The 24946-nt window shown below is 39.5% G+C and overlaps 6 protein-coding genes and 1 long non-coding RNA gene across 8 annotated transcripts; 4 read left to right on the forward strand and 3 right to left on the reverse strand.

Moving 5' to 3' along the window:
- Nucleotides 1-30: 30 nt before the first annotated feature.
- On the forward strand, nucleotides 31-3110 carry LOC124190433 (mitotic spindle assembly checkpoint protein MAD1-like). Its single transcript, XM_046583058.1, has 10 exons — nucleotides 31-253; nucleotides 320-784; nucleotides 846-1262; nucleotides 1331-1480; nucleotides 1541-1716; nucleotides 1803-1978; nucleotides 2046-2266; nucleotides 2328-2538; nucleotides 2606-2793; nucleotides 2850-3110. The coding sequence occupies exons 1-10, from the start codon at nucleotides 194-196 to the stop codon at nucleotides 3033-3035; spliced, it is 2250 nt and encodes a 749-aa protein (XP_046439014.1). The 5' UTR covers nucleotides 31-193; the 3' UTR covers nucleotides 3036-3110.
- Nucleotides 3111-3245: 135 nt separating this feature from the next.
- LOC124190434 (ninjurin-1-like) lies at nucleotides 3246-4514 on the forward strand. Its single transcript, XM_046583059.1, has 4 exons — nucleotides 3246-3512; nucleotides 3585-3847; nucleotides 3930-4054; nucleotides 4117-4514. Exons 2-4 carry the CDS (start codon nucleotides 3604-3606, stop codon nucleotides 4375-4377), a joined length of 630 nt encoding a protein of 209 aa, XP_046439015.1. The 5' UTR covers nucleotides 3246-3512; nucleotides 3585-3603; the 3' UTR covers nucleotides 4378-4514.
- A 414-nt stretch (nucleotides 4515-4928) lies between these two features.
- LOC124190435 lies at nucleotides 4929-6033 on the reverse strand. Of its 2 annotated transcripts, none has more exons than XR_006872974.1 (4): nucleotides 5898-6033; nucleotides 5578-5707; nucleotides 5214-5330; nucleotides 4929-5140 (listed from the first exon to the last, which is right to left on the reverse strand). It is a non-coding gene; the product is annotated as an uncharacterized LOC124190435 (long non-coding RNA). The 2 variants fall into 2 exon arrangements; XR_006872975.1 differs by having other exon boundaries at nucleotides 4929-5143; nucleotides 5905-6011.
- Nucleotides 6034-16270: 10237 nt separating this feature from the next.
- LOC124190436 (glutamate [NMDA] receptor subunit 1-like) lies at nucleotides 16271-17725 on the reverse strand. The gene is made up of 7 exons (XM_046583061.1): nucleotides 17644-17725; nucleotides 17416-17574; nucleotides 17175-17352; nucleotides 16992-17090; nucleotides 16788-16912; nucleotides 16582-16704; nucleotides 16271-16492 (listed from the first exon to the last, which is right to left on the reverse strand). The coding sequence occupies exons 1-7, from the start codon at nucleotides 17656-17658 to the stop codon at nucleotides 16337-16339; spliced, it is 855 nt and encodes a 284-aa protein (XP_046439017.1). The 5' UTR covers nucleotides 17659-17725; the 3' UTR covers nucleotides 16271-16336.
- A 1683-nt stretch (nucleotides 17726-19408) lies between these two features.
- Nucleotides 19409-21533, forward strand: LOC124190311 (ionotropic receptor 93a-like). The gene is made up of 10 exons (XM_046582937.1): nucleotides 19409-19546; nucleotides 19670-19785; nucleotides 19854-19941; nucleotides 20026-20184; nucleotides 20265-20436; nucleotides 20502-20719; nucleotides 20787-20906; nucleotides 20984-21132; nucleotides 21212-21365; nucleotides 21417-21533. The coding sequence occupies exons 1-10, from the start codon at nucleotides 19409-19411 to the stop codon at nucleotides 21531-21533; spliced, it is 1431 nt and encodes a 476-aa protein (XP_046438893.1).
- A 109-nt stretch (nucleotides 21534-21642) lies between these two features.
- LOC124190438 (ninjurin-A-like) lies at nucleotides 21643-23868 on the forward strand. Its single transcript, XM_046583063.1, has 4 exons — nucleotides 21643-22570; nucleotides 22633-22726; nucleotides 22815-22939; nucleotides 23029-23868. The coding sequence occupies exons 1-4, from the start codon at nucleotides 22250-22252 to the stop codon at nucleotides 23281-23283; spliced, it is 795 nt and encodes a 264-aa protein (XP_046439019.1). The 5' UTR covers nucleotides 21643-22249; the 3' UTR covers nucleotides 23284-23868.
- On the reverse strand, nucleotides 23442-24765 carry LOC124190437 (serine/threonine-protein phosphatase 2A activator-like). The gene is made up of 5 exons (XM_046583062.1): nucleotides 24558-24765; nucleotides 24290-24490; nucleotides 24011-24228; nucleotides 23826-23950; nucleotides 23442-23764 (listed from the first exon to the last, which is right to left on the reverse strand). Exons 1-5 carry the CDS (start codon nucleotides 24636-24638, stop codon nucleotides 23472-23474), a joined length of 918 nt encoding a protein of 305 aa, XP_046439018.1. The 5' UTR covers nucleotides 24639-24765; the 3' UTR covers nucleotides 23442-23471.
- Between the last annotated feature and the right edge of the window lie 181 nt (nucleotides 24766-24946).

The raw sequence follows: 24946 nt of genomic DNA on the forward strand, positions 1-24946 counted from the left end.
GTAGGGATTCCATATAGCATCTCTTGATTTAGTTACAGTTTACAGACGACGGCGACGCTGAGTTTGAACACTACTACATTTTTTAAAAGTTGACCGACTTGACGTCTCTAATTTGTGATCAGATAAACAGATTTTAATTTGTTAATTACCAATTACGTCCTTCCACTAAGCATACTGACTTCATATAAAAAAAATGGAAAACTCCTCTAGAAATGTGGTCGATGACTTAGATTCGACTGTCCTCCGACATCAGGTAAAATGTTCATAACAAATACTTATTAAGCATTTCTTTAAATACTCATTCTTTTTTCTTTGGTAGGTTCAGAGATATTTCAATGAATTAAACCAAGAAGGTGGAAGTCCTCTTAATATGGAGTTTTTAAGTATGAAGAGGAAACCTGCAAGCATGGCTGTCTCTACCTCATCCTTGCGGACTTCTACGTTGGATTCTTTTCTTCCCAAGAAAATTCGCTTTGATTCTAGTGTTACTGGAGAAAGTTCTTTTACAGGAGAATCTTCTCTTTTTTCTAAAAGAAATGCAGCTGAATCGTTCAGCCAATCACTTAATAAGTCAACAAAGCTAGATGTTGGAGCCCAGTATGAACAGAAATTATCAGAAAAACAGGCCAACATTCTTGAATTGCAGCAGAAAATTATCAAGACAGAAATGAAATTGAATAATTTTGTGACAGCCAAGGATCAACTCGAGCATGACCTGTCAAATTTGAAAGAGACATGCAAGACCAAAGTTAAACATTATGAAGATAAAATTGATGATCTTTATGTAAGTTTACTAAAAAAAATTCATTGACTTATTTAAACTAGAAATAACAGATTTTGTTTAGGTGGAAATCAAGCAACTTCATCTAAAAAATGAACAATTGTCTAAAGAAAATCTATTGAAAACAGAAGCAGTTGAGCAAATTAAGTTACTTTCTGCGGAGGAAAAGCTATCATGTAGTAAGGAACTTGCTGTATCAGAACAGAAAATCATTGATATTGAACAAGGGTATGAAGAAAAAATCAAGAAGTTAGAACTCAAATTGGAAAATGCTCTATTGAAAGTAAGTCAATATCAAATGGAAGCAGAGGAAGCGAAAAATCAACTTAAACTTAAAGAAAGAGTGGTGAGCCCATCATCCAACCATCAGGTTGTTATTGAGCAGCAGAGTCAAGTAATATTTGAAATGCAGAATGCACTTTTTGCTCAGAGAACAACTTTTTCTCAATCTCAAGAAGCAAAACTATCTAGAATTCCCCAGGTGTGTGCTTAATTGCAGTTTATGAAACAAACAAAAAAACTTAATATTCTTCCATTTTTTAATTTCAGTTAGAAAAAGAGCTTCTGCAGCTGCAAGAGACCAATAAATTATATCGAGAAACAGCTGCAAATGAACTGCTGTTAAAGGAGAAAATATCTGCCTTGCAGGAGAGTGTTCAAAGATACAAGGAACAGTGTCAAGCTATACCTGATTTACAGGTGATTGTCTACTAATAAAATTACTCTTTGTATCTTTAATAATAGATATTTGTATTACAGGGAGAGATTAAAAAAATGGCATCGCACCTCCGTGACTGGGAATCCATGGCTAGTCGCTTATTTGATGCAGATAGTCTCTCTAAAGTTCAGACTCAGGTGGAGGACATGAGGCGAAAGGAGCTCAAGCTTACTGATGACCTGGGGAACCTCCAGATTGAAATAAATTCCTTGAATAGGTAGGTATCATTGAATAGTTATGAAAAATATGAGTCCCGAACCGTCCAGATCTTCAAGTTACAAACAACTTTTATTTTTCCTTTAGAGCAAATGTAACCTTAAGAGACCAGATTGAAACATTGAAAAATGTAGCCAAGGCAAAAGCGGACCTAGAAGACCGCATTAGAAAACTTGAAAGAAAACTAAATGTTGTTCAAAAAGATCGCGATCATTACCGAACAATAAATGAAATGTACGAAGGCGAGATGACACGTATAGGAGGTATTCCATCGATAAATCCGCTAACAATTAGAATAGTTTATAATTGTTATAATAAATTTTTGTTTAGCTCCAGCTACGGCGTCAACGGAGACAAAGAAAATTGCCGAACTTGAACGGCTGTTGGATGAATATCGGGAGTTGGTTTCATCTCCAGGTACTACACCCCCGGCTAACAATGAAACAGTAAGCAAGCTGACACAAGAAAAAGAACAATTGACCAAAGAAGTGGCTGAACTGAGACAGTTTATCAACACTTTAAAGGCTCAGTTAGAGCTTGCCGAGTCAAAGGTAGTAGAGTCATTCTATGTTCCGAAATCCGTTAATACCTTTTTTAAAAATCTATTATTAGAGTGTGGCCACCGATACTAGAGTTATCCACTTTACCAACAATCCTTTGGATAATGTTCGCCGAAAAACATTGGAGCAAGTTTCAAAACTTGAGAAAGAGAACGAGGGTCTACGGGAAAGAGTTCGTTTGATGGAAGCTGGTCATTCCCAAAATCTTACTCTAATGGTCGGAGATCACTTTGAACAGGGATGTACACCCGAACGCTTGAAAGGTTGATTAGTTTAATTAATATTGTGGTTATCTGATGAAATACTTAAAGAAAAATGCCTTATTTACAGAACTAGAAGAGAAACTGAAATCTAGTGAAATGATGAACCAACGCATGGAAGAAGTGTTTAAAAAATATTGCTCTGAATTCCGTAGAGGAGTGTTTGAACTCTTTGGTTATCAGGTGGACAGTAGCGATGGAACATTTACCCTTAGATCTGTGTTTTCAGAGTCGAACACTGATAGCCTCTGTTTTAAAGTAAATTTCTAATTGATCTGTGTTTATATATGACAACTTTAACCTATTTTTCTTAGTACGTTGACGCCGGCTTGATGGTTATGGATACTCCGTACCTCCACACCATCGACGATTTAGTTCAACTTCACATAACCAACCAAAAGTCAATTCCCGTCTTCCTTTCTTCCCTCACGATTGAACTTTACTCACGTCAGTCGATCAACTCATCCGCATATCCTTCCGTGATGGATACTCCGAGCTGAATTTTTTAATTTGTCCTCTGAATATTTGTGTTCGTTAAGATTTGAATAAACCGAAATAAACTTTTTCTTGATCTATGTCTTGACCTAAAAAAAATCTAGGTACTACTAAAAAAATTAACACAAATTATGAGCCGAATCCGGAAGGTCGACCACACGGTTTGATTATTAATAAAACTTTTCATGTCTTATTCGTCTAGCGCGTGACCGAATTGCCAAACGTAAGCAGCTGCAAAGTAAGAAAGCAAACTCACTGGACTATTATTATTACATTTTTGATGTGGTTTGTGTACGGTCATCAGTTTGTTAGCGTCGATCACCAAATTGTGATGTTAAAAGTTGTTGGATCGAGTATAGGTTTAAATAATTAAGAGCCATTTTTCAAGTGAATCTTGCGAAAACGTTGAAATCGACTTGAAGAATCTGCGGAATAGGATTTGAAGGGGTGTGGCTGATAAAAGACGAAGTTGCGACTTCCGGGTTTGCAAAATTTAAGTCTTTTTTATATGTTCATTTCACAATTTACTTATTTGTTTTACGTTATTCGTATAGTGGAAGAAAAAAGAAAGTTATGGCTTTTGATAATGAAAAGCACAGAAGAGACCAAGGCGCATTTCACCGTCCTACCGGAATAGTTGTTCCACTGGAGGAGTTAAGACCACTCACGGAAGCTGGCGAAGGAGCAAATAATAATGAACTGATGATTGTTGCAACTGTGTCAGGAAATACCCAAGATAATAACAATGGAGAGAACGACGGTTTCAATAATAACAAAGGCAATATCAGTTATACTGCAAAGAAGAATTTTTCCCAAGGTGAAAATTGAGTTAACTTTTAACCTTTATTCGATTAAAATCCGATAAATTAAACTTGGCTGTTTTCTATGGATTTAACAAGGTATGATGGACATTGCTCTGTTGACGGCCAACGCTAGCCAATTGCGGTACGTCATGCGATCCCCTTATTGGGATTTTCATCACAAGATGAACATTGCACTTATTTGCATCAGCATCGCTCTCCAAGTAGACTAATAACGTTGCCTTTTATGACTCATGGCTCTTCGACTCGTTACTTATTATTACAGATCTTAGCGGGTGTGCTGCTCGTCTTCGTTAGTCGCAAGGATTACAAGCGCAGAGAGGTTAACGAAGCAACCAGAATTCTGAACGATGTTGTGGTCGTTTTGATTTTTGCCATCACCTTCGTCAACATTTTCATTGCAACATTTGGAATTGACGACGAAAGAACAACATATGAACGATGGAAGCAGGCCTCCGGTGCCCCAGCCGAACCTTTCTACACGCCCATAGGAGCTACCATTTCGACTCTTGCTCATACCCCATAAAATAAAAATGAATGTGACATCGACACCGGAAATAAAGTTAGGTAGTGGGCTAAGGAGACTGAGGAGGTGGATATTTCTCGGGCAATAAATATGTAATTGAATTTCAATCTAGAGAAATAAATGAACTATAATCGAAAGTCCGTTGTTTGTTTTTTCATCTTCTGAATTGAGGTTTTTAACGATAGGATAACTGATAAACAAATAAACTGCGTTACTCAGCCAGGTGGACTAAAATAATTATCTACGTGAAATTAAACTGGCTCCTATTCACCTATTTTTATTATTGCTTTATACAGCCCTTTACCTGAGGGATAATCACAGATGATATCGTTTGTGAACATGTGCAAAGTCTTTCGTTGAAGGAATTATTTGTGCATTAAGCAATTCGGAATAACGATTATGAGTTAAGGCACATATGATTTGAAATTTACTCCTTATTAGAAACACGGGCTACTGAAATATAAATATAAATGGTGACACAACGATATAACACGTTGAGTCAAGAAATTGTTTGTGATGTGGTTAATTCATTTTACGAGATCAACATTAAATAGAATGGACGCCACTCTTTTTATCCCCACAGTAGTATACATTTGTTTGCTATATTCTTTCCCAATAATAAGCAATTTAATTACGCTAACAAATCAAATTGGTCTTTTGAGCATTACGAACCATTTGCAACATCACGTCTCCGTTGGCTTCTTCGGTATAAGTCGGTGTAAGCCTTTGAAAGAAGCTTTACAATACACAACAACTGTGCAGTCTTCTAAGTAAAAAGATCTCAATTATTTGTTTAATTATTGGAAATCAATGGGAGCCTTGGGTAAGCACCATACCTGAGTCCATCATCAAGGATATGGTTCATAGTCTTGAGGAAGTAAACCATACTTTTTGTTGCGGCAATTCTTACAGCATCTGTCTTGCGACATGGACCAGGCTTCCAATCTTTGTTCCTAAGGTTTTGAATGCAATTTTAGATTTAGTACATAAATCCTTCTAAAAACCACACAAACTACTGTACAGAAAAATGATTATAAAGAAACTGAACTTTAAACCATGGTTTCAATCTCATGATAAAATCACAAAACAAGTAATGTAGAAATTACTCACATCCAGCTAATCTGACAAACTGTTATCTTGCAAGTTATTATGAATCACAGGATGAAGCAAAGTATTTGCTTTCATCAGAATGTTACTGACCTTTGGTGAACAATTCCAAATGGACAATATAAGACCAATTCATGAACTTGATCACAAATAAGATCAATCTCAAGGCTATTAAACAGTAGTTAAAGGATCACGGTTCGTTCCTTAATCCAATCCTTTATATCTATAAAAAAAATTTTCATTAATTGTTTAATAAAAAGACTTGGGAAATTTTTTAGAAGCTTCACAAAAAATGAAAAACAAAACCAATAGATAAACAATGTAAATTCAACTAAAATTTTTCTAAAAAAGACGTTTACATTGAAAATTTTACATGCCTGCATTAAAATTAACTACAAATTCAAAAAACTTACAACTAACATTTTCAGCACAAAATGTCAGAAACTCGAAAAAAAACGAAATTATCGAGTAGTGAAGTGAAACTGTCACTGCCAGACTGCCCTGTCAGAGAAGAGAAAGAACGTGCAAGGTTGCCACCAAAAAGGCAAAACCCCATTTTTATAAAATCGCACTTTAAACTTGACCGCCAGATAGAGTCCTCAACGTCTTTAATAGAGTAGACTCTTAAGTATTGCGCAATAAAAGAATTTTCCATCTATTCGGTCTTTTATTGTTCTTTTTATAATTATGCTCTAAGTATTAATTGCTCGGCAGTGGCCTAGAGTGGCACGGAATCTCCAATCTAATCAAACTTAACGCCATTCGATAGAGCTCGTTAAGCCGATTCGAATGGTATATGGGAAAGTTTGTGCAAATGAACGCATCCCTGAGTAAATCGACTTTAAAGTTTTTGGTTTACCGGGCTTCCGTAGCGTCCTTGGCCGCCCCTTTGCGCACCCCCTGAGCCCACCCCTCGTCCCTTGAGGGATCACCCCTATTTTATTTCGCGGTACAGTGCTGGTCCACTTATCAGACCGCCTGCCCATACGACCAATCCAGGTATACGACCACCCTTTTGCTTGCACCACTTTCTGGCGCGAGATTCCCCTAGTTCAAATTTTTCTGTCGATAAACATGCCGCGACTTGAATTATTTTAATCCACTTCAAGGTATTTTGTTTTTAAATCATCGTTGACCTTCATTATTGAAAAAGGGTTGGACTTTTTCGAACAAAGATGAATTTCGTCACTCGTAACAATTTGTTTTCCTTAAGCAAAGTGTTACTAAGATTCAGTCATCACCTTCTACATACTACTAATTCATTTGGCCGGTTATGCGACCATCCAATTATACGACCGCTGCACAAAGTGGTCGCATAAGTGGACCGGCACTGTACCTGATAGCCTTTCTTTCGAAAAAGTTTTGCCCGTCACTGGACTCGAACTCGAAACATGCTTGCTCAACATGTACTACCAACCGAGTACTATAAGCACTACACCATTGAAGTTGTGGAAACATGGAATTTAAATACATAAAAAAACTAAGGTTTTTTTGCACATTCTCTTGTTTGTTTTTTTGACGTGCCCATAAGGACAGACATAATAACAGACACACATAAGGATAATTCATGGCGAAACGTAGAGCCATATTACCTCGTAAACTAATATTCGTAACTAACTCGCACACTTTGAAAACTGTCCAACTCGATAAAAGATCTCTCCCGTGCATTAATTTCTTGGACGCGTATTGCGACCGCGAAAATGTAGCTGTCAGGTCGTCCATAATGGTGTAATAAGAGCCATTTATGCAAATCATGTCTTTTATAAGGCTCAAAAGAGCCAAAGGGTGCCAATTCTTTTGTTACCGTCATTGTTGCCATATAAGACAACTGTCTAAACGTGAGTTGCCAAATTTGTGAGCTGTATTGTCTCTTCATAGTCTTATTTTCGATACTGATGGTTTAATTACAACATATTCGAGATTGTTTGTATCATGTATGGTGTAGTGGTTATAGTAATCGGGTGGTAGTACAGGTTGAGCAAGCATGTTCCGAGTTCGAATCCGATGGCGGGCAAAAATTTTTCGAAAAAAAGGCTCTCGGGAGTTATTGGTATTGCGGGCACGTCAACAAGAAAAAACAAGAGAAGGTGCCAAAAAAATCTTAGTGTTTTTATGTATTTGAAGTCCGTCTTTCCATAATTGTGGCCACCCTATGCGACTCCATCAGTCATCGGCTTACCCTGACGGTTGTTATTGGTATTGCGGGCACGTCAACAAAAAAAAACAAGAGAAGGTGCAAAAAAAACCTTAGTTTTTTTTAATGTATTTAAATTCCGTCTTTTCACTACTTCAATGGTGTAGTGCTTATAGTACTCGGTTTGTAGTAAATGTTGAGCAAGCATGTTCCGAGTTCGAGTCCAGTGACGGGCAAAAATTTTTCGAAAAAAAGGCTCTCAGGTACTGCGAAATTAAATAGGGGTGATCCCTCAAGGGACGAGGGGTGGGCTCAGGGGTGCGCAAAGGGGCGGCCAAGGACGCTACGGAAGCCCGGTAAACCAAAAACTTTAAAGTCGATTTACTCAGGGATGCGTTCATTTGCACAAACTTTCCCATATACCATTCGAATCGGCTTAACGAGCTCTATCGAATGGCGTTAAGTTTGATTAGATTGGAGATTCCGTGCCACTCTAGGCCACTGCCAATTGCTCGACATTGATTGAACAATGTAACTAAAAACAAGTAGAATAAGAGTATTTAAACTAATTAGCATTGCTCGATACGAAGTAAATAGAAATTTCATAAAATGTGAACAAGGAAGTACTTGCAAATCCAACTGGTTTGTTGAAAAAGTACATAAGCAATTCTAACCAACTATGCAAATCATATCTGTTCTAGAAGTTTCAGTAAGTTTTCAAGTTATTTCTGAAAATTGTTTTTTGACTGTTCCTTACGATCGAAAAGAGGCAAAGTTTCATCGTCTTGAGAATGGGTTTCATTGGTTCGATAAAGCGCATTTTGCGTCTTGGTGGTCGAAGTCGATATGATTTACTTAAGAAGGAGAAGATCCGTTCCTCTTGTGTTCTTTTAAGTTTTGCAAATACAAAAGATACACTTTCATCGCCCACTTATGGAATCGAGCTTACTGGATCAGTTTTGGATGTCGCTCTTCCACTTGAAAATGGTGGAATCGAGCTTACTGGATCAGTTTTGGATGTCGCTCTTCCACTTGAAAATAATGGAATCGAGTTTTTAGGTCCAGCTTTGGATGTCGCTCTTCCACTTGAAAATAATGGAATCGAGCTTACTGGATCAGTTTTGGATGTCGCTCTTCCACTTGAAAATGGTGGAATCGAGTTTTTAGGTCCAGCTTTGGATTTCGTCGCTCTTCAACTTGAAAATGGTGGAATCGAGCTTACTGGATCTGTTTTGGATGTCGCTCTTCCACTTGAAAATAATGGAATCGAGCTTACTGGATCAGTTTTGGATGTCGCTCTTCCACTTGAAAATGGTGGAATCGAGTTTTTAGGTCCAGCTTTGGATTTCGTCGCTCTTCAACTTGAAAATGGTGGAATCGAGCTCACTGGATCAGTTTTGGATGTCGCTCTTCCACTTGAAAGTGGTGGAATCGAGCTTACTGGATCAGTTTTGGATGTCGCTCTTCCACTTGAAAATGGTGGAATCGAGCTTACTGGATCAGTTTTGGATGTCGCTCTTCCACTTGAAAATGGTGGAATCGAGCTCACTGGATCAGTTTTGGATGTCGCTCTTCCACTTGAAAATGGTGGAATCGAGCTCACTGGATCAGTTTTGGATGTCGCTCTTCCACTTGAAAATGGTGGAATCGAGTTTTTAGGTCCAGCTTTGGATTTCGTCGCTCTTCAACTTGAAAGTGGTGGAATCGAGCTCACTGGATCAGTTTTGGATGTCGCTCTTCCACTTGAAAATGGTGGAATCGAGCTTACTGGATCAGTTTTGGATGTCGCTCTTCCACTTGAAAATGGTGGAATCGAGCTTACTGGATCAGTTTTGGATGTCGCTCTTCCACTTGAAAATGGTGGAATCGAGCTCACTGGATCAGTTTTGGATGTCGCTCTTCCACTTGAAAATGGTGGAATCGAGCTCACTGGATCAGTTTTGGATGTCGCTCTTCCACTTGAAAATGGTGGAATCGAGTTTTTAGGTCCAGCTTTGGATTTCGTCGCTCTTCAACTTGAAAGTGGTGGAATCGAGCTCACTGGATCAGTTTTGGATGTCGCTCTTCCACTTGAAAATAATGGAATCGAGCTTACTGGATCAGTTTTGGATGTCGCTCTTCCACTTGAAAATGGTGGAATCGAGTTTTTAGGTCCAGCTTTGGATTTCGTCGCTCTTCAACTTGAAAATGGTGGAATCGAGCTTACTGGATCTGTTTTGGATGTCGCTCTTCCACTTGAAAATAATGGAATCGAGCTTACTGGATCAGTTTTGGATGTCGCTCTTCCACTTGAAAATGGTGGAATCGAGTTTTTAGGTCCAGCTTTGGATTTCGTCGCTCTTCAACTTGAAAATGGTGGAATCGAGCTCACTGGATCAGTTTTGGATGTCGCTCTTCCACTTGAAAGTGGTGGAATCGAGCTTACTGGATCAGTTTTGGATGTCGCTCTTCCACTTGAAAATGGTGGAATCGAGCTTACTGGATCAGTTTTGGATGTCGCTCTTCCACTTGAAAATGGTGGAATCGAGCTCACTGGATCAGTTTTGGATGTCGCTCTTCCACTTGAAAATGGTGGAATCGAGCTCACTGGATCAGTTTTGGATGTCGCTCTTCCACTTGAAAATGGTGGAATCGAGTTTTTAGGTCCAGCTTTGGATTTCGTCGCTCTTCAACTTGAAAGTGGTGGAATCGAGCTCACTGGATCAGTTTTGGATGTCGCTCTTCCACTTGAAAATAATGGAATCGAGTTTTTAGGTCCAGCTTTGGATGTCGCTCTTCCACTTGAAAATAATGGAATCGAGCTTACTGGATCAGTTTTGGATGTCGCTCTTCTACTTCAAAATAATGGAATCGAGCTTACTGGATCAGTTTTGGATGTCGCTCTTCCACTTGAAAATGGTGGAATCGAGTTTTTAGGTCCAGCTTTGGATTTCGTCGCTCTTCAACTTGAAAATGGTGGAATCGAGCTTACTGGATCTGTTTTGGATGTCGCTCTTCCACTTGAAAATAATGGAATCGAGCTTACTGGATCAGTTTTGGATGTCGCTCTTCCACTTGAAAATGGTGGAATCGAGCTCACTGGATCAGTTTTGGATGTCGCTCTTCCACTTGAAAATGGTGGAATCGAGCTCACTGGATCAGTTTTGGATGTCGCTCTTCCACTTGAAAATGGTGGAATCGAGTTTTTAGGTCCAGCTTTGGATTTCGTCGCTCTTCAACTTGAAAGTGGTGGAATCGAGCTCACTGGATCAGTTTTGGATGTCGCTCTTCCACTTGAAAATGGTGGAATCGAGCTTACTGGATCAGTTTTGGATGTCGCTCTTCCACTTGAAAATGGTGGAATCGAGTTTTTAGGTCCAGCTTTGGATTTCGTCGCTCTTCAACTTGAAAGTGGTGGAATCGAGCTCACTGGATCAGTTTTGGATGTCGCTCTTCCACTTGAAAATGGTGGAATCGAGCTTACTGGATCAGTTTTGGATGTCGCTCTTCCACTTGAAAATAATGGAATCGAGTTTTTAGGTCCAGCTTTGGATGTCGCTCTTCCACTTGAAAATAATGGAATCGAGCTTACTGGATCAGTTTTGGATGTCGCTCTTCTACTTCAAAATAATGGAATCGAGCTTACTGGATCAGTTTTGGATGTCGCTCTTCCACTTGAAAATGGTGGAATCGAGTTTTTAGGTCCAGCTTTGGATTTCGTCGCTCTTCAACTTGAAAATGGTGGAATCGAGCTTACTGGATCTGTTTTGGATGTCGCTCTTCCACTTGAAAATAATGGAATCGAGCTTACTGGATCAGTTTTGGATGTCGCTCTTCCACTTGAAAATGGTGGAATCGAGTTTTTAGGTCCAGCTTTGGATTTCGTCGCTCTTCAACTTGAAAATGGTGGAATCGAGCTCACTGGATCAGTTTTGGATGTCGCTCTTCCACTTGAAAGTGGTGGAATCGAGCTTACTGGATCAGTTTTGGATGTCGCTCTTCCACTTGAAAATGGTGGAATCAAGCTTACTGGATCAGTTTTGGATGTCGCTCTTCCACTTGAAAATGGTGGAATCGAGCTCACTGGATCAGTTTTGGATGTCGCTCTTCCACTTGAAAATGGTGGAATCGAGCTCACTGGATCAGTTTTGGATGTCGCTCTTCCACTTGAAAATGGTGGAATCGAGCTTACTGGATCAGTTTTGGATGTCGCTCTTCCACTTGAAAATGGTGGAATCGAGTTTTTAGGTCCAGCTTTGGATTTCGTCGCTCTTCAACTTGAAAGTGGTGGAATCGAGCTCACTGGATCAGTTTTGGATGTCGCTCTTCCACTTGAAAATGGTGGAATCGAGCTTACTGGATCAGTTTTGGATGTCGCTCTTCCACTTGAAAATGGTGGAATCGAGTTTTTAGGTCCAGCTTTGGATTTCGTCGCTCTTCAACTTGAAAGTGGTGGAATCGAGCTCACTGGATCAGTTTTGGATGTCGCTCTTCCACTTGAAAATGGTGGAATCGAGCTCACTGGATCAGTTTTGGATGTCGCTCTTCCACTTGAAAATGGTGGAATCGAGTTTTTAGGTCCAGCTTTGGATTTCGTCGCTCTTCAACTTGAAAGTGGTGGAATCGAGCTCACTGGATCAGTTTTGGATGTCGCTCTTCCACTTGAAAATGGTGGAATCGAGTTTTTAGGTCCAGCTTTGGATTTCGTCGCTCTTCAACTTGAAAGTGGTGGAATCGAGCTCACTGGATCAGTTTTGGATGTCGCTCTTCCACTTGAAAATGGTGGAATCGAGTTTTTAGGTCCAGCTTTGGATTTCGTCGCTCTTCAACTTGAAAGTGGTGGAATCGAGCTTACTGGATCAGTTTTGGATGTCGCTCTTCCACTTGAAAATGGTGGAATCGAGCTTACTGGATCAGTTTTGGATGTCGCTCTTCCACTTGAAAATGGTGGAATCGAGTTTTTAGGTCCAGCTTTGGATTTCGTCGCTCTTCAACTTGAAAGTGGTGGAATCGAGCTTACTGGATCAGTTTTGGATGTCGCTCTTCCACTTGAAAATGGTGGAATCGAGCTTACTGGATCAGTTTTGGATGTCGCTCTTCCACTTGAAAATGGTGGAATCGAGTTTTTAGGTCCAGCTTTGGATTTCGTCGCTCTTCAACTTGAAAGTGGTGGAATCGAGCTCACTGGATCAGTTTTGGATGTCGCTCTTCCACTTGAAAATGGTGGAATCGAGTTTTTAGGTCCAGCTTTGGATTTCGTCGCTCTTCAACTTGAAAGTGGTGGAATCGAGCTTACTGGATCAGTTTTGGATGTCGCTCTTCCACTTGAAAATGGTGGAATCGAGCTTACTGGATCAGTTTTGGATGTCGCTCTTCCACTTGAAAATGGTGGAATCGAGCTCACTGGATCAGTTTTGGATGTCGCTCTTCCACTTGAAAATGGTGGAATCGAGTTTTTAGGTCCAGCTTTGGATTTCGTCGCTCTTCAACTTGAAAGTGGTGGAATCGAGCTCACTGGATCAGTTTTGGATGTCGCTCTTCCACTTGAAAATGGTGGAATCGAGCTCACTGGATCAGTTTTGGATGTCGCTCTTCCACTTGAAAATGGTGGAATCGAGCTCACTGGATCAGTTTTGGATGTCGCTCTTCCACTTGAAAATGGTGGAATCGAGTTTTTAGGTCCAGCTTTGGATTTCGTCGCTCTTCAACTTGAAAGTGGTGGAATCGAGCTCACTGGATCAGTTTTGGATGTCGCTCTTCCACTTGAAAATGGTGGAATCGAGCTTACTGGATCAGTTTTGGATGTCGCTCTTCCACTTGAAAATGGTGGAATCGAGTTTTTAGGTCCAGCTTTGGATTTCGTCGCTCTTCAACTTGAAAGTGGTGGAATCGAGCTTACTGGATCAGTTTTGGATGTCGCTCTTCCACTTGAAAATGGTGGAATCGAGTTTTTAGGTCCAGCTTTGGATTTCGTCGCTCTTCAACTTGAAAGTGGTGGAATCGAGCTCACTGGATCAGTTTTGGATGTCGCTCTTCCACTTGAAAACGGTGGAATCGAGCTCACTGGATCAGTTTTGGATGTCGCTCTTCCACTTGAAAATGGTGGAATCGAGTTTTTAGGTCCAGCTTTGGATTTCGTCGCTCTTCAACTTGAAAGTGGTGGAATCGAGCTTGCTAAATCTTTAGACGTGTCTTTGTCATCAATTCTGTCATCACCAGGCGGTTTCGAAAATACGGTAAATTCCCTTACAGAAGATGAAATTAGGGCAGCAAAGAAAAAGGCCAAAAAGGCCAAAAAGAACTTCGATTTAGCTGCCAGGAGACGGGAAAAGAGGCGAGTAGAGAAATTCCAAAAGTCTTTACTGTCTGAATTGCCAACCGCCAACCCGGGCGAAGGGATTGATGTCATTTCGACGATTGAAGATTTTCTATCTGTTCCGTCGTCTGTTCCCGCATTGCCGGAGATCGTAGCAGACTCAGACACGGTTAGTAGTATACCTGACGATTATGGAGAATCAATTCCGGCCACTTGCATCGAGCCTGATGATATGGACGTCCCTAACGGACAAGTAATGCCGTCGACCGAATCAACAGAGGTTCATTCCCGACTCTCACCGTCTGAAATTGCGCAAGAAAGCTCGTCATATTACTCCCACCAAATGAACGAGCACAACTTGGAATATGTTCACCTGTACGACTTGCCTTACTCAGCGACAGGTGAACAAATCATTTCATTCTTTGAAAGTCTAGTTGGGCCCGTGTATACCTTGAGCATGTTTTTGGATGAAAACGGTCTCTACACGGGTGAGGCCTTACTTCTCTTCCGCAATCCGGGCGACGCTTCCAGAGCAATGTTCTTCTTCCGTTACGGGTGTACAATTCAAGGACGCAGAATTAAAATGAAGCTGAAGTTTGCTGCTAATGGATTGCAGCTGCATCCATGCGATCTAGCCTCAGACGGCAAACCCATTTATTACTTGCAGCTGTAGGTGCCAGGGAGCTCGAGGTTCTACTCTGGAAGAAGATGTATTGAAAATTGTTTTTCCTTATTATGTGATATTTCTAAATAAACGGGTTTTGCCCACTAAACGCAACCAGTTTCTGTTCTGAAATGATTTAACTATATATTTATAGCTACAACTTTTCTTTACTCGATAAGTAAACAAAAAAAAACATGCAAAGACAAACAAATAATAATTATTAAGGGAATCAACTCAATTAAAAACTTGTCATCGGTGCTCATTACTGATTTTAAAACTTTGAGCTGTATTAGCGCTTTGACCTTTTCTAGCTACATCAGGAACAGCGCTAATAAGTTGATCTCCAGGTTGTCCATCCATTCTCGCCTACCATCGCTTCTTGTCTTAAATCAATAGCTCGAGGCTTGGACGAATTCGAAGACTGCTGGGTAGGCTATAAATTTCTTGATGGAGCAAAATTTACACTCAAAGGTTTTCTCTCCCGAGTGTAGGGCTATGCCACGATGTTTATCGATGTTTCGGATGTTGATTCAGATTCCCACTACTGGTGAATGTCCGGTCACAAAAATCAGTCAAATCACCCTGCTGATAATATAGGGACGAGGATTTTGCTATTTGAAAAAAAGCGCCAAATGGTATTCCGCGTCAACCGAAAAGCGACTGCGACAATTATATATCATTAAAATTAATAAATATTATGTACCGACTGTTAATACACACTTGTACATACTAAATTTCAATTAATGTTGTTTTTTGTCGGTGTTTTAAATATGACGACAACGTCTGGTCTCGTTCTTAACAAAGCGGTAACAAAGATTCATGGGACTACCAAATCTTGCATAAGACCGTCTTTGCCGAACCTAGGGGTGAACCGGAACTTGGACAGCGGGCAGTCGCTTGGGTTATAATTTATCAAGAACCGTGCTGATCAAAACCGTGGATATTGGGGAGGTAAGACGCTCGCTGGCGTTTGTCTCCATCCCGCTCAGTTTGAGTGTTGGAATCCCGATAGACGTCATCTCATTGACGAGGGCATCCGGAATGAGCCGGGCTGCCTTTAGACGCATTGATGCTTGGCTACCTTCCGCTACCTTCTGTTTATTTAAGCCAAGACCCGACGAGCGGATGTGATCATTATAACAATCCCGACAAAGAGGGCTTCCCTCCTTGGACCAACAACGTTATGCGTGTCATTAAAATTGGTCATCATCAGTTCTATAGAAGCAAATAATTTGTTGAGTGTCCAGAACATTTATTATTATTTGCAATGATTTATTTAGTTATTGTTTTATTACATTTACCTGTTATCTATCTATTCCAACTACCTACGTATACGTGCGCTTCTCATCAATATTCACTGTGAAATAAACTTTAGAATTTAAGTTCGTGTGCTGATGGTCAGCATAACTATTCATCAGTTAAAGCCTCTATGCCGGGCAATGGGCGCTTATTATTCCTCTGACGACAGCAGCAATGATGAGTAAATAATTCGATAAGAAAAGCGACAATGGACATTATCAGTCCGACGCCAAGCAACAGAAAGGCGCCAGAAAGGTAATCGAATGTCAACTTCTCGTTTTTCGATGATGGTTTCGTCGAAATCGGAGCTGAGCAGCGGTTTTTCTGTGGCCAGTAGAAATGTTCCAAATAATCTAACATTCCCGATTGCTTTAGCCACATGATTCTTATTGGAAATCGAACAAAAAATAAATAATCGTTTCCCTTTATGAGTGCGATCGCCCTAATACTCGAGGCCTACTTACTCGTGACTTAAGAAATGATTCAAGACATGACTATTTTTTGGAATTCCGAAACTGATGGTAAGCTCGTCGAATGATTCTTCTGCCATATACAACCGACACTTTCCATTTGTTTTCATATCTTCTCGGATCAGTACCAGATTAGATGATTTGAACTGTATAACAAAAGTTCGGATAAAGCACAAGCTAAATAAATTGCTGTGCGGTTACGAAACAATTTAATTGAATTAAAAAAGAATGTTACCTGGCCTAAAACCTTTTTTTGATTGATCACCAAATCTGTTATGTCGTCTAGCGTCTCTAACGAATTTTCCGGATTCTTTCGTAAAATGTTGCCAATCTTAGCAAAGGGACCTTTATTTGCTTCCTGGTTGGATGCATTTTGATTCTTTCATGAATTTCGATTCGTTCTCGAATTTTATAAGAACAGCGTATAATTCAATTTCTTACGATCATGTTAGCCCAGATGCTGCTGTACTTTTTAACCACGAAAGAATATTCCGAACTTGCCGTAAGATCATCCAGAGACCTTACTACAGATTTATATTTTGGAGTCATTAAGAACGATTTAATGCCTATAAAATAAACCGGAGTCAGTCTATTATAAAATTATTTTACGAAATTATATAAAAAAAAAAGCTTTTATGTTATTACTTTGGTTATATGAGTTGGAAAGGACGATGGCACTGAGGCACCAACCAGCAACTAAAATACGAAAAGCTACACCAAATCCAGGGGGCACTTGATATCCAGCTATGGTGACCAGGTATAATTTAAAAAAAACGTGAAAATAAAACTTGCAGTATAATATTCAGGCGATAGCAAAGGGATGCTTACGGTTAACCAAGACGCTCAATAGAAACATCAAATTGTCGGAAATTCTTCCCCTTCTTCGAGCCATTTCACGCCTTCCATCAAATTGGTTGGAGGGAGTAAACCAACGAGCCTTAATGTATCCGGACCAAGACAACATGTACGCACCGACTATTAGACTGACGGCAATCAATATCCACACCTGTAATGCAAAACAGGAACCCATTAATGATTTTTCTCATTTTTGATATTATAGTTAGCTGACCTTGTATTCAAAAGGAGCAAGAATACTAGCTAAAGTGCTGTCCTTTTTCGGATAGGGAATAAGCAAGTTGATGGGTTCGTTTTCAAAGGGAAAAGTGAAATCAATCGCATGGGAACGTGACAATGTCACACCCAACCCGGTAGCTATAAAGTCGATTTCCTAAAAGAAAATCAGGATCGCCATCAGCAATTTTCAGAATTATGAGTAAAATCATATTATATAATATACGCCTCTCATTATCATTCCGATCAGACCGTTGCAGGCATTGTTAATACAAAAGCCGGTATTGTCGCTAGAAGACTCGATATACTCAAACCTGAGTGGACCCATTAATCGATTATTAGTTAGTCTACTTGTAGTTCTAAACACCCCGGAGAGTTTAATTCAACGCACACACTTACGTAAACTTAAATTTACCCGCCAGAAATAAAACGATTTGATGCTTGAACAAATCCGTCAACTTCATTTACTGTGCCATTTTCATTATGTTTTATTGTGATGTAGGGCGGAATCTTCAAAGTTATAAATCAATTTAAGCATAATACCAGAAAATCAATTTCAGTACTATTAGTCCTCTAATCGAATATTAATACCTCTGCCGTACCAATCCTGAAATGTTTCCCAAACACTAAATGTTTCTCGAAATCCATGACTGCATGTGAGCCTGAAACGTGAAAATTTCAAATGTAAATTCGTTAAAATACTTTAGTATAAACCTAGTATATACGACAAGAAAACATCCTATTTACTGCTGGCTTGGCTATATATGTTACGCTGCTGAAATCATTTGAAAATATGAATACAAGACTGATGCTTAAACAAACCAAAAAATTACCTTGAATCCATAGATTGAAAAGAACAACAATTGAAAAATTCAAAATTAAAGAGAGACCAGCAAGTCCAGCAATCATGTCCGGTATAGTGATTTACTACTGCTTTCCGTGAAAACTTACAGATGTAGCTACTAGGACAACGAAGCGAAGCGATATTGTGAGACAAACAGCCTGATTCCTTGTCTTTTATAATAAATGCCGACGGGGGCTTGTACAGTGTACACGTTCTCTAACCTATGAGAAACAGGGTATCAAAGAAATTATCAAAGAAATTACGATAAGTGGATGCCTCATTTGAGCGCATTACGCGGTAATTTACTTGTGCTAAGTGGCAGCAATTTTGGCGACATAGTCCCGTTTGATATTCGTGTCAGACAAAACACGCAACTCACAGTCGTTAAGTTGTCAATCATTCGACAATAATTGCATGACTACTGCTTTCTTGTTTGTTTTTGGGCAACGTTACCCATATGTTAACGCTAAACACATCGGATTTTCGTCGGCAGTTAAAATTGGTTTTAATTTCTTGGGGACAGCAGATTTCCAATAGCCAATAACACGGTGTTACATACAATTATCGAAATAAAATAAAAATGTACGTGCTTCAATCGCTACCGTGTATTCAGCCGTATTCAGCAATTAACATTGAACTATAAAATTAGATTTAGGCCTAATTAGTAATTATATAATTACGTAAATAAAGGATGGCGGCTATATTGATTGTCGAATTTTATTGGTTTTTTACGAAAGGTCACCCCCGATATGCTGACTGTATATCAAACTCCGAATCGAAAGCTCCATTTATTAAATAAACTCTTAAGTCTACAGACGGCGTTCATGTTCGCGGCCAATGGCGCAGCGCAGCAGCTTCTTTATGAAAAAATGATTTCAAAATGAAAATGTAATCATTGAATAGAAAATGTCGCTTGGAGTATAGCACATTACTCTTTTCCCCATTTCTTTCTTATCGTATTGATTCATTTTAAGATATTCAGTGGATTCTAGTTTGTTCCAATACGTCCAATGAAAAATACGAGTGCGCATCTCTTTGGTTTTATAATCCATTTTTGATTGCAATTCTTATTGATAAAACCAGCACCTCCGCATCGGACTTTTTTACTATCTGAAGAGCAGTACAGTCTTTGTTGTTGGCCAGGAAGATGGCCTTCTGTTCCCAACTGATCCGATCGTTCTTAATTGTTTCAGCTTTGCTGATGATTATTTCTGCAAATGCTGATGAAGTTTCGTTGTTGAAAAAAACCAACTCTCTTAACGGCAAGGCTCTTATGATTATTCCTGTGAGTACTAACTCTGTGACTAATTAATTGGTGTGGGCAATTTTTTCCTGTCATTTGCCATGCGATTTGTTTAAATTGAATTTGATATTCTGTAATTAATTATTCATTTTGCAAAACGCATAGATGTCAGCTTTGGTTCAACACCGGTACAACGATTCCAGACTGAAAGAGTACATGCCACGGACGGCCCGGATGCAAATCGACATTATCGACTGGCTTGCAATTCGCTACAACTTCACGTAAATTGATAATCAGTCAAAGTATACAACAAAGAAAAGAAATCATCTGAGATTTAATTGAAACACAGTTACGCAATTTTGACGACCAATGAAACGACTCTGGAACGTCCTGTTAATAAAGCGAATCGAGGGTCTCTTAGTTTCTTGCTCGACGGAGTACGTGAATAAAGTTTTAGTTTGTTTAAGATCCATTATTTCACATATTGTTTAATTGGATTTGGTATTTTGCGCCTAAAACAGACTTGCGATATGGTCTTGAGCGATCTCTTCATGACAAGTGGTCGCTATCGATTGGTGGACATGCCTTACCCTTGGTATCAAGGACCTGCTAGATTTCTTATTCCTGTTCCGGATGCAAGTTTAAATTTCGCATCAGTTTTGAAGCCTTTTCAGTTACCGGTAAGTGAAACAGAGTAATTATTTGGATAAAGACGAATTACCATTTATCTAATGGCAATAATGATTATTTTAAAATCAAGGTTTGGATCACTTTGATAGTTTCGGTAGTACTCTTGATTGCCACCTTTGAACTGATCAAATGTTATCTACCTTTAAGAGACTCTAACGACTCTGACATTCATGACGTCACTCAGTGCACGTCGAATAAACCTATTCCGTACCTTTACGTGTTTGGATTGCTTCTCTCTCAGGGTACATAAGTGGAAATACGTAGTCTTTCGTGCACATCACAAATTGATTCCACCTTCAAAATCCAGGAGGTCCCATAATATCGATGAGACTCCCCATCCGACTGGTGGCAGGCATTTGGTGTTTAGCCGCTTTTGTTCTGAGCCAGGCTTACAATTCTACTCTCATCACTTACGTCATCGCTCCCAACAATCCTCCGCTAATCAACTCCGTCATGGACATCATCAGTAATCCCAATATTCGCCTTATAGTCGAGAAGAATATGGGATTGGACGTCGTCATATCTGTGAGGGCTAGAAATTTGGGTTAGCTTTTACAATCAATATCACCACACCTATATTGTTAACATATAGGGTTCCACGGATGAAGATGGCGTCTTCCGGCATCTAAGAGACAGAATCAACGGTTATCCAACATCGCGCTGCATCTATCAATCTGAGTGCATCGAACGTGTTATATCCGGGGGATCTCACGTCTTTCCAAAAGCGAGTTAAATATTTCAATGTATATGGATTATTTTGTCATCAGATATTTTTTTTAATAATTTCAGTCGATCGAGTACCTGTTGGATGCCATGTTTGCCGATTTTCAAAAGACTGGACAATGTCGCTTACAGATTGCCAAAGAAGGTTTCATGAACTTTATCATATCCTTGGCTCTGGTAAAGCATAGTCCCTACACCAATTCCATTAGCAAAGGGTAATTCGTTCACGTTAATTAGGCCTATATAGACTTTCGCTTGTGTAATTGAATATTTGTTATTTTGGGCCACTTACAGAGTAATTGAAATGAATCAATTTGGATTGATTGAACACTGGATTGCATCGTACCAAGCTATGCCACATCAGTGTCTAGCTCAAGCCGCTAAAAAACGGCGAGATGAAACACCCAGATTGTCGCTCAAAAATCTGACTGGAGCTTTCGCCGTCCTCGTAATCGGATACGTTATTTCCTTTCTGGTTTTTGTCTTCGAGCGTTTACAGGTCGCCCGCCGTCGACTTATTACTATTCAACGCCCAGTCGACTCGAGTCATTCAACCAAACAAAAGGCTTCAACTTCTAGCGGTCAGTACGGACCAGACGAATTTGTCTTCTGGTAAACATTTTTAGTTTTTGTATATTTAGTTGTTCAATTAGTTAAACTTGGAGAAGAAAATAAACATAGACAATGGTTATCATTAATAATTATCTACAACATGAAATTCGAATCCGCATTCTATTTTTCTATGCGCGGAGAGCGGTGGAGAGAGATCAAACAGTCGAGTTTTATAGCCTAGAGAAATGGGAAAATAATGATGACGACAAGGTTTTTTCTTGGCTGAGTTGAATAGCCAGCGGCGGGCTTTTAAAAAAATATAACAGGATGGACTATAAGGAAGAAATGGAGGAAAGTCTATTTGCCCTTCCAGAAAAGCAGATTGTCAAGGTCGGGCGCACAGTGGCAGACGAGTATAGGGAGAGGAGAAGCTTTGAATCCCGTCTCAGTGTCGATTTCGGCGTGAGTCCGTGACTGTAAAGCTGTGCCGAGATCATAATTACGTTATAAACGCCAATCTTATAGTGCTCCGAGGACTCAAGCTTGTCCAGGGCTTTTTGAACAAAGTCGAATCAAGTTGTCACATTCCACAATTAAAATTGTCTTTTCACAAAGTGATTGAAATGTGTTAAAATCACGTCTAAGCGGGTGTGGCTTTGTGACTCGTGACGCAATTCGCTGTGACTGCAATTTCCGGGTTTGGGAAACTTTGAATTCCTGCATTTATTAGGGATCGTTCACCGTTGCCGCTTCAAGTTAAATATAATCACTTTTCAAAAAATGCCAACGGACAATGAAAAAGACGAAAACGGTCCGGTCGAGACTATTCCGCTGGAGGAGACTATTCGGAAGCCAGCTAACCTGCCAAATAGCGAACCAAGTGCTGCTGGCCCTAATAGAAACACTAGTGAAAATATTGGAGTGGACGACGGTTTACTTGACAGTGGCAATGGTGGAGGTCCTACAGGCCCAAAACCACATCCAGCCGGGCCGGATGCGATTGAGCCGGGAGAAGTTGACGTAGAAGAACCGGAAATAGGCGACAGGGGAGGAGAACAACCTAGACCTGGACCCAGGCCTAGTCCACGCCCAGAAAATCCGGTAACATTAAGATTGTTTAATAATTTTATGTATCATTAAAAAAATGTTTTCGAAAACTACAGTGGAAACCGGTGGAACCTAGATATCCACACGACCGGCCCGATCCATCCGTCAACAATGGAATCAATTACACTACCAAAAAGAACATCGCTCAAGGTGAGATCATGCAATTGAAAATTATTTCAGAATTAGACGAATGAGAATTGTATCCATATTCGGCGTATCTTTATTTTTATTTAACAAGGTATGATGGATATCGCACTGCTGACGGCCAACGCCAGTCAATTGAGGTATGTCATGCGATCTCCCTATTGGGATATCTACCATCAAGTGAACATCGTACTCATTTCAATCAGCATCGCTCTTCAGGTATGTGTATACACTTGGATGATTATAAAAGAATAACGGCTTTATTAGAGACCTAATGTTGAATTATTTGGACGTTTAATGTTTCACAGATAATAGCTGGTATTTTGCTCGTTTTCATCAGCCGCTACGACTACAAGAAAAAAGAGACTAGAGACGTAGCGCAAATAATGGGTGACGTGATCGTTATTTTTATCTTTGCGGTTACCATTGTCAACATCTTCATCGCTACTTTCGGGGTTGATGACGAGCGAACTACATTCCTCCGCTGGAAGCAAGCCTCCACCGATGCCTCATCCGAACCGATTCACATGAGCCCTGTCAATTCATCCCTTGTCCGCCCTTAAAGTCCCCTTACATCCCTTGTCCGCGAGCCTTTAAATTATTTCAATTAGCAATATACACACTAAATTTCATTTGGAATTGGAAATTATATTTGATGAAACTATAGACGAACGTAAAGAAGAATCAAAATTTAAAAAATGAATTTTTTTCAAGAGGAATATTTGTAGTTTCATGCAAATGTGTTGTTCGTTTATTGTTTCTGCAGATTTGCTTCCGTAATTGGTAAAAGAGAACCAAAAAGAACATGCTGCATGACAGGGTGTTTGGCCAAAACTTCTGCTTTGTACATTTTAATCAGACCTGAATTTACTTTCGACCAAGTTGCTACCCCACTGATGTTCCAGAGTTGGTTCGAGTGTTCAGCAAACGGCCCGTTTTTCACCTTGAAAATAAATTTGATACAGCCAAGGAACATGTAGTCTTTGGCAAAACATTCGACAATGTCCTGATTAGGAAAAGATTTGGGTGGCAACCGCTGATTTTCTACAAAAAGATTGACTTTTAGTTTTGAAATATTTTTGCTATTAAAAAATTGTAACGATACCGATGAGTTGAGAACTTCCCCAAATAAAAGGGACGAATTGATAGTCGTCTAAGCTCCAAACTCCGTGCGAACCTGCTGGTTCCATACGATAAATTAACTGCAGTTTTCGAACCAACGACATATACCTGTTACAAAAACTGCCATTTATCACAACTGTAACAGATTTAAGGTAAAAAATCAGATACCTATCAAATACAACAATCCCTGCAGCAGCTTGATCACCAAGGGTCAAGAAACCAATTTTGAAAAGGCAGTACAAGAAAATGACAAATGACATTTCATGTCCTGATCCATAATCAATTCTTGTAGAATTTCCCACACATTCAGTTAAATAGACTTCTATTTCAGGAATTGTGTAGTGTAACTCTTCAGGTAAAATATCTTTAAGGATATTTGAGGATTCCTATTTAAAAAACATGTTCAGTGTTTCCTCATTATGTTCAACTTACTAACAGGTAACTTACATCTTTGAGTTTTTGAGACCACACCCTGAATGATTTGTTGCCAAAGCGCTGGGGCTGTTCAGTTGGGGGGATTTCATCAATCCAACGATCCAGGCAATCCAGCAAACCAACCACTTTCACTATTCTGTCGTTCAACTGGATACTCGACGCTTTCTTTCCTTGCACAGCTTCGTTAATGGCAAGAATGAATCCCATGTATTCCTGTATGAATAATTAAAACGTTAGTTTTTAGAACGGTTATTTTATGCTGCACACTGAACCGGCAAACCTGATACGCTTCTGATTTCAGCCACTTTGACATGTCATCAGGATTGAAAATTTCTTTGCGCGGAGCCGTCAACACCTCCATAATTTATTATCAAATATATACCCAAGTAATAATTATTTTCTGATAAAAAGCTTTGTGATTTTGAGCTGTTTCGAAAAGAATAATTTTTTGTTTTCTTAAGCTGGTTTCTGTTGTGATGTAACACTGCCACCTGGCGTAAATAGTAAAAACTTGATTGAGGAAAAATGAGATTTTGAATCGTCAGCAACCTGCGTTCCTTATATTAGCAAGGATCCAACTAGGGTAAAGGGCTGTTTGTGATTTTTGGTTTCATTTTTAAAAAGCAAAACAACACACCAAAAGACCAGATAACACGCAAAAATTTTCTT

The sequence above is a fragment of the Daphnia pulex genome, chromosome 3 (genome assembly GCF_021134715.1).
Source record: "Daphnia pulex isolate KAP4 chromosome 3, ASM2113471v1".
NCBI classification, from domain to species: domain Eukaryota; kingdom Metazoa; phylum Arthropoda; class Branchiopoda; order Diplostraca; family Daphniidae; genus Daphnia; species Daphnia pulex.

Excerpts from the sequence above, each read along its gene's own strand:
- LOC124190433 (XM_046583058.1), top strand. The coding sequence starts at position 194 with ATGGAAAACTCCTCTAGAAATGTGGTCGATGACTTAGATTCGACTGTC. Across the intron at positions 785-845 it reads ATAAAATTGATGATCTTTAT|GTGGAAATCAAGCAACTTCA; the intron begins GTAAGTTTACTA and ends GATTTTGTTTAG. Across the intron at positions 1,717-1,802 it reads GAAATAAATTCCTTGAATAG|AGCAAATGTAACCTTAAGAG; the intron begins GTAGGTATCATT and ends TTTTTCCTTTAG.
- LOC124190434 (XM_046583059.1), top strand. The coding sequence starts at position 3,604 with ATGGCTTTTGATAATGAAAAGCACAGAAGAGACCAAGGCGCATTTCAC. Across the intron at positions 3,848-3,929 it reads AAAGAAGAATTTTTCCCAAG|GTATGATGGACATTGCTCTG; the intron begins GTGAAAATTGAG and ends GGATTTAACAAG. Across the intron at positions 4,055-4,116 it reads GCATCAGCATCGCTCTCCAA|ATCTTAGCGGGTGTGCTGCT; the intron begins GTAGACTAATAA and ends TTATTATTACAG.
- LOC124190436 (XM_046583061.1), bottom strand. Across the intron at positions 17,353-17,415 it reads TTGCTCCTTTTGAATACAAG|GTGTGGATATTGATTGCCGT; the intron begins GTCAGCTAACTA and ends TTTGCATTACAG. Across the intron at positions 16,705-16,787 it reads GCATCTGGGCTAACATGATC|GAAGCAAATAAAGGTCCCTT; the intron begins GTAAGAAATTGA and ends GCATCCAACCAG.
- LOC124190311 (XM_046582937.1), top strand. The coding sequence starts at position 19,409 with ATGGCCTTCTGTTCCCAACTGATCCGATCGTTCTTAATTGTTTCAGCT. Across the intron at positions 19,942-20,025 it reads TTAGTTTCTTGCTCGACGGA|ACTTGCGATATGGTCTTGAG; the intron begins GTACGTGAATAA and ends CGCCTAAAACAG. Across the intron at positions 20,185-20,264 it reads TGAAGCCTTTTCAGTTACCG|GTTTGGATCACTTTGATAGT; the intron begins GTAAGTGAAACA and ends TTTAAAATCAAG.
- LOC124190438 (XM_046583063.1), top strand. The coding sequence starts at position 22,250 with ATGCCAACGGACAATGAAAAAGACGAAAACGGTCCGGTCGAGACTATT. Across the intron at positions 22,727-22,814 it reads CAAAAAGAACATCGCTCAAG|GTATGATGGATATCGCACTG; the intron begins GTGAGATCATGC and ends TTATTTAACAAG. Across the intron at positions 22,940-23,028 it reads CAATCAGCATCGCTCTTCAG|ATAATAGCTGGTATTTTGCT; the intron begins GTATGTGTATAC and ends AATGTTTCACAG.
- LOC124190437 (XM_046583062.1), bottom strand. The coding sequence starts at position 24,638 with ATGGAGGTGTTGACGGCTCCGCGCAAAGAAATTTTCAATCCTGATGAC. Across the intron at positions 24,491-24,557 it reads TGAAATCAGAAGCGTATCAG|GAATACATGGGATTCATTCT; the intron begins GTTTGCCGGTTC and ends TTATTCATACAG. Across the intron at positions 23,951-24,010 it reads GGGATTGTTGTATTTGATAG|GTATATGTCGTTGGTTCGAA; the intron begins GTATCTGATTTT and ends TTTTTGTAACAG.